Genomic DNA, 7,121 nt, shown 5'->3' with positions numbered 1-7,121 from the left:
TATTTTTATTAGATTAATAAATCATGAGAAAAAATTTTGGGGATGTTGCAAACACTCTGTCCTCAACGCCACGATATAGCATACCCCTTGGTCATAATTGGTTGATTATCAGCTCCTATTGAAGCCAAACACAAAATTCAAATAGGAGTACGCTGTTATCATTTATTATAAACAAGCAACAAGTGCCATAATTAAAGAAATTGTGACACTTTACCAAATTTACCCAATATTATTCGCTAGTTGAAAAGGTTTTTTTTTTGAAAAAAAATAAAAGTATTATAATCTTTTCTCATTTAAAATTATTTTTAAATTAGTTCCTTGCAATAATATTTCACAACTTTTTAATCCTTATTTATAGTAAATTGCTTTTACGATCCTTCTAGATCATGTGATCTCTTAATAATTAGGGTGTTCGTGCAGTGAAAGTTGAACAAATGGTTTTTACATGCATGTAATGTCACGTCAATCTTTAATAAAGATTGTAATGATTTAACAAAATTAAAAAATTCAAAGATTTCATTTCTTATTAAAAGCTCAAGATATTAAAGATGTAGTTGGCTGTATGTGCTCTATATATATATTTATATATTTTTGGATATTTTAAGTTAGTCTCAAATAAACTTGGTTAGTCCAAATTATCGGTTGTATAATTCTAATGGCTCAGTGAGGTGGGATGGGGCAATTCTTATGGCTTGTGAAATCGGTTAGTCGGGATGAGTCAACTCAGTAATCAGTATATGCCTCTTTTAATTTAAATTGCTGACATTTGGCTCGTGCACGCATAATTGCCTCTCATTAAAAATGGCTCTTCAACTTCCCCTGATTGCTTCTCTGCCTTATGGTTCCCTCACTAAAAATACTAAAACATTCTCTTCTGGTTCAACCCTGTTCAAAAGCTTCAACGTCCCTTCTCTTACAGTCCAATGCAAGGCCTCGTCATCAGTTAGTGTTTCTGATCACAGAAAGCAAGTTTCTCGTCGATCTGGAAATTTCAAACCTGATGTTTGGAACTATGATTATATTCGGTCCTTGGATAATAAATACAAGGTATTGTTATCATTTCATTCTCATACAGTTAGGAAAGATATTATATATAAGACTGAAGATCGACAAAGATTTAATTTCCTCTGAACATGATATCTATTTCTGATGTGCAGGAACAAGCATATGAAGAAGAAAGAAGAAATCTCATGGAAGAAGTAAGGATACTGCTTTCAGAAACGGTGAATCCAGTGGATCAACTTGAGCTTATAGATACCTTACAAAGGCTCGGACTAAGTTATCAGTCTAAAGGTCAGATATGCAAGATACTGGAAAATATTTATAACGCGGAAAAGTTCAAGAACAAGAAGAATCTACATGCCGCAGCACTTGAGTTTCGACTCTTAAGACAGCATGGCTATGATGTATCCACAGGTACATACGTCGTACTTGAACTTTATATTATTAATTAAAAGGAAAAATACAGCAGCAGATCCTTGTACCATGATTACATGTTGTTTTCAGTCTTTGTAGTTTTATTTCATTATTCCTAGTTGTTTTAAATTTGATCCATCTAAAACATTAGCCCTCATTGTTGGAATATCAAGCGTGAGTTGATTTGATTTAATATGAGAAAAAAGTTTCACATTGAATAGAATTGGGTTGGAAGAGATATATAAGTAGAAAAAAACATGTAAACTTTAATATGTCAATGTTTTGAGTTAAGGATGCGGTATCATGCATATTCACTTCACTTGTATGTGTCTTCTTGGAACCATTAAGCAGCCAGATTGTTTACGCGTACTTAATCTTGCATTTATCTCCCACCTTTTGTTTAATCCAAGCATACAAGAAAGCTTTTTCTAGCTCCTTACCTTTTATTTTAGTCATACTTGGTCCATTTATATTGTCTGTGATAGTTCATACTCTTTACATGTATTTTTAAAATTATAGAGACTAAAATTGCAGTTGCAGATGTATCAAGCTAAAGAAATTGGGAACAACGAAATAAAAAAAAAAAACATCACAATTAATCAAAGTACAAGGATCTAATATGATATTTTTCCTAATTAAAAATTTTCAACTCGTTAGCACTAACTAGAACTGCTATTTGTTACTGCAGATGCCTTTGATAGTTTTAAAGACGCAAAGGGTTGTGATTTTCAAACAAGTCTATCTCAGGATATCAAGGGAATGATTTCTTTATATGAAGCCTCGTTTCTTTCAATGGAAGATGAAACCGTTTTGGAAAAAGCAGCAGATTTCACATTGAAATCTCTGAACGATTTCGTGAGCAACAACACAGGACATGAACTGACAAGCCAAGTGAAACATGCTTTGGAGGTTCCATTACATTGGAGGCTTCCAAGATGGGAAGCACGTTGGTTCATTGGTGAATATGAAAGAATGCCTCATATGAATCCTACCTTGCTTCAGCTTGCCAAACTGGATTATAACATGGTTCAAGCAATGTTTCAGGAAGAGGTGAAGTCTAATATAAGGTGAGATATTAATTAAAATAACTTTGTATTGGAAACAAGGTCAACCTTGCCAGATGAACTATGGTTAACATTGAATTTATCAATCAGTTCAGTGAAATAATTTGTTCATGACTGGTTTGACTGTGGTTCAATTATAGTTTTGACTATTGATCGTTAAATTAGTGCATTGAATTAATTTAATTTTTAGCACCTTGAATAAAACAAAAGTAGTTTTTGACAAAAAAAAATTAATAAATGTCAGAAAAAAGGGAATAATCCATTACAAATTCTATAGGAAAAATGACAAGTAAATCATATCGAAATAAGTAATTTATAAAAGAGTACCATAAAGTGGGGTAATTACTCTAAAGTCTCTAGAAATTTGTATCTGACATTTTTTGAAAGCATGTTTTTGACTCTTTACAAAATAATAGAAAGCATAATTGTTAAAATCTAAACTATTGAAGTTGTTAATAACAAAGGAAAAGTTGTTAATATAGGAAGCATAATTATTATTATTACATGACTAAAGTAAAGTTATGGATAGTTATGTTGCTAATACCAAAACTAAAGTTATTAAGATAGGAAGTATATTTATTATTACATAAATAAACTAATTACTATGCTTCCTATATATCAACAGCTTTAATTACCTTCATTTATTAACAACTTCATTGTAAGTTTTAATAACTACATTTTTTATTATTTTTTGAGGGTCAAAAATATAATTTTACAAAAAAAAATGTCAAGCAAATCTCTAGAAATTTCAATGTGATTTGTCTATGTCGGGGGTACTCTTTTATCATTTGCCTATTTTGATCAAATTCATGTATCATTCTCCCAAATCTACGCTCACACAATATAAGTTTTTGCTAATGCTAAAATTTGTGTTTGATTTGAAGATGGTGGGAAAGAACTGGCCTGGAAGAGAAGGTGAGTTTCTGTAGGTGTAGAGTGGTGGACAACTATGTATGGGGCCTAGGAATGCAAGATGGGCCAGATTTTGGAAAATTAAGAAGAGTCATTGGGAATCTTTGTGCCATAATAACCCTAACAGATGATATGTATGATGTTTATGGCACTTTGGAAGAATTAGAGCTCTTCACACAGGCCATTCTCAGGTTTGAGTATAATTTTTGTTCCTTCCTCCTAGTTGTATTAGATGATGTTAGAGATGGCAATTACTTATTATCAAATTTTACGACACTATTATTTATATGTTTCCAAGAAAATCTACATTGAAAAAATAACTTAAGAAAATGTTAGCGTAATGAGTTTCAAGAAATATGCAATTACTTGTAATTACTTTCAGAAATCAATGTTACTGCTGATTTCACCGGAATCAGATCAGAATTTTCTTTTTGGAAAAAATTATTATTAGCTTTAAGGAAAATAGTAACTTTGAAGAAAATAAATCACATAAAACTTGACAATAGTTTTTGATTTTAAAAACAATTATATGGCTATATAACTTGGTAGATCTTTCAATTATTTTAATTTTTTAAAATCCAAGTTCTTAAATTTTACCCTAAGTATATCTTTTATTTTTCAAATGTTTCTCTGCCTTTCAAGTTACAAGCTATACAATATTGATTGTGATTTTACTTTAGGTGGGATGCAAATGACTTGGATAATCTTCCAGATTACATGAAAGTGGTATTTTTTGCAATTTATAACTTTGCGGATGAAGTGGCTTCTGAAATTCTCGAAGAAAAAGGGCACAACGTCCATTCATACCTCAAGACAAGGGTATGATCTGTGATGCTAGTTAGTTATATCAATATTGGAAAATGCAACAACATCATAAGTCTCTTTATTTTGTTTTTATTACATATACCTTTATTTCATTTTTTCCAACGTCTTTAGTTTAACCTGTCTAAATTTTAGTTTCTATTGTTTTAAACATGCACATAAGAATGATGAGATGGTATCGACGAAGTTAATTTGTTGGTGTGTATTTAATTTTGTTAATCCCTATGCTAACGTGTATTCAATATTGCCTTCGTCTCTCACAGTCAAATATAAAATTAAGTTTTTCCCCTTCATTATCTTTTATGTCAGCATATTTTTACCATATCAGTTTTTCCCCTCAATTAGCTTTTATGTCAGCATATTTTTTCCATATCAGTAAAGGAATTAGTAGAGTTATAACAAAATTAACTATGTCAATGCCAGCTTGTGTTTCTATGCATTTTTAAAATTATAAAGATTAACGTTGAAGACTAATCAAGTTAAAGTGAATAAGAACAATGAAATACAACTATGTAAGAACTAAAAACAAAATGCAATCGAAATATATGGATCAACCGGGCAGTATTTTCTCATCTATATAATTACTGTCTTAGGTACCTATAAAATGAGACTTTAATATTAACATTAATGATTATTTCATTAAGTAATTTAAATTAAAATTTGCAGTGGCAAGAGATCTGTAAAGCATATATGGTAGAGGCAAGATGGTCCCACGGCGGAAAAACACCAAGGCTGGAAGAATATTTGGAAAATGGAAGGATTTCGATTAGTGGACCTCTGTTTCATCTGCATGCTTATCTGTTCTTGGCTAATAATCCTATCAGCAACCACCACTTGGATTCCTTAGATCCTCATTCATGTCTGGTTTACTTCTCAGGCCTTAATTTCCGCCTCCTCAATGACCTCGGATCATTTCAGGTACCTATGCTCTCTCTCTCTCTCTCTTATATAAGAGAAAATGTAACACTATGATCCGTTGAATTTGAATTCCATGACTGTATTTAGTATAGGCACTGAGTACCTGTACCACTTGAAACTGTTAAAATTTAGATTAATCATTCTGAATTCATACTTGAGGTTAATGAATAAGTAAATTTATCTGAACTATTAATCTAAATTTCAATAATTTAAATGGTACAGGCACTCAAAGCATGTACTAAATATAGTTATCGAATTTAAATCCATAATTTATTTCAAATTATAAAGTACTTTTGTAGAGATTCAACTAAAAGAGGATGGAGTACATCTATCCAAGAAAAAAATCTTTCTAAAAATGCCTTTACCATATTTATTTAACACAACAACATATCTTAAGACTTGAATTTAAAACCTTTGGATAAGCTGATGCAACTCCCCTCAATCAGTTGAATCAAGGGCTCCTATTATTACCTAACTTTGATTGATATGAGCAGTAAAAAAGTTTACAGAGGATTGGGGCTTCTAATACCACCACTCTCTAATACTCTTTTTGAATGCTGCCACCTCCCAATAGGTTATTTTCATTTTTCCTTTGATTAGTTATAACATGAGAGACGTTTTAATATTTTATGGTGGTGAAATGGTGCAGTTTATTTTTTTAATGATTTTCAAATAAAAATACCCCAAAAGAGTCGGGAATTGTTATAAAGGGGGGGCACTCAGCTCAAGAAAAATAATAAGGCATGTAAATTTTGCAATTTTAATGATCAAGATAAAATATAAAAAATATATTCACATAAAAAACTATATCAATATATCTATCCTATATAGTTTTCCAAAGAAAAAAAATTAACAATCTACATATATGTTATTGCACTTTCAGTTTCATTGTAATTATTATTTTTTTAATTATTAAATTATTTTGTAAAAAATATCAATTTTTAATCATTGTACTTAGTGTTTTTTTTTTTTTTTGGTTGGGTCTAACTTTGAATTGTTGTTAGCGTGAGCTAAAGACACGGGATGTGCCCTCCGCAATACAGTGTTACATGAATGATACAGGAGCTTCTGAAGAAGAAGCCATCCAACACGTAAAGTGTTTGGTATATAAAACGTGGAAGAAGCTGAATGAACAAGTTGCCACATCGTCCTTGTCTCGTGATTTCAACGTTACTGCCTGGGAACTTTCGAGGATAGCAACGTTCTTTTACAATTATGGAGATGATACCTACACTCTTCAGCATTCTGATTTCGAGCATCGTGTTAATTTGTTAATTTTTGATCCCATTCCCATCTAGACATGTACGTATAGCTCATGGGTTTTGCATGAGCCACATTCAGTATACTCTTTTTGTGGAATCATTTGCCTTTGGATGATCTTGTCATGGTCTGCATTTTCTGGTTTTCCTTTTTAATACTTTCTTTGAAAAGCCGAGACGCAGACCAACTTTGAGATGATCACTAAAGTCTCACATTAAATAAAGTAAAAATAACAAAAAAGAATATAAGTAGAGAAAAGATCTACAAATTTAACACTTCAAGATTTTAAATTAAAATATGGTAGTTTGTTCATTTATACGCATCTTTTTAGAAGCATTGGTCTGTTCAATTCTGTTCTTTCCCTTTTCGAGACACTACTCGTGCCCAACAATAACTTTGGTTTCATGTTTTTTTTTTTTTTTTTAAGTTTTCTAGTGAAGGAGCATTGAGGAATATGTGAGATCGTAAAACAAGAGAGGAACAAATATATTTGAAGAGAAATCTTCTGCACTGACAATATTGCTTCTTAGTGTGAGCTGTTGACAGTATTTAATTGGTTATTAATTGATAAATGAGCAGCCATTTTTTCTAGTTGTCTAAAAATTGATGACTTTCTACGTAAAAATACTTGATGTGGAATCTACTAATCAATGGAAACTTTTTAATTAGTCATTGAAAATTGCATCGTATTATATGTTACCATATTACCCGTCACCACACACCATATGT

At 31.2% G+C, this 7,121-nt stretch overlaps 1 protein-coding gene across 1 annotated transcript; it reads left to right on the top strand.

Moving 5' to 3' along the window:
- Positions 1-801: 801 nt before the first annotated feature.
- LOC129298384 (exo-alpha-bergamotene synthase-like) lies at positions 802-6,430 on the top strand. Its single transcript, XM_054936775.1, has 7 exons — positions 802-1,047; positions 1,158-1,416; positions 2,105-2,483; positions 3,365-3,583; positions 4,073-4,211; positions 4,881-5,132; positions 6,137-6,430. Exons 1-7 carry the CDS (start codon positions 802-804, stop codon positions 6,428-6,430), a joined length of 1,788 nt encoding a protein of 595 aa, XP_054792750.1.
- Positions 6,431-7,121: the final 691 nt, after the last annotated feature.

This window comes from Prosopis cineraria, unplaced genomic scaffold (assembly GCF_029017545.1).
Source record: "Prosopis cineraria cultivar Desert tree isolate PC_DT_omini unplaced genomic scaffold, ASM2901754v1 PC789, whole genome shotgun sequence".
NCBI classification, from domain to species: Eukaryota; Viridiplantae; Streptophyta; class Magnoliopsida; order Fabales; family Fabaceae; genus Prosopis; species Prosopis cineraria.
The sequence above is the reverse complement of the archived record's forward strand: the minus strand, read 5'-3'. Positions and strand labels throughout refer to the sequence as shown.

Excerpts from the sequence above, each read along its gene's own strand:
- LOC129298384 (XM_054936775.1), top strand. The coding sequence starts at position 802 with ATGGCTCTTCAACTTCCCCTGATTGCTTCTCTGCCTTATGGTTCCCTC. Across the intron at positions 2,484-3,364 it reads GAGGTGAAGTCTAATATAAG|ATGGTGGGAAAGAACTGGCC; the intron begins GTGAGATATTAA and ends TTTGATTTGAAG. Across the intron at positions 4,212-4,880 it reads ATTCATACCTCAAGACAAGG|TGGCAAGAGATCTGTAAAGC; the intron begins GTATGATCTGTG and ends TAAAATTTGCAG.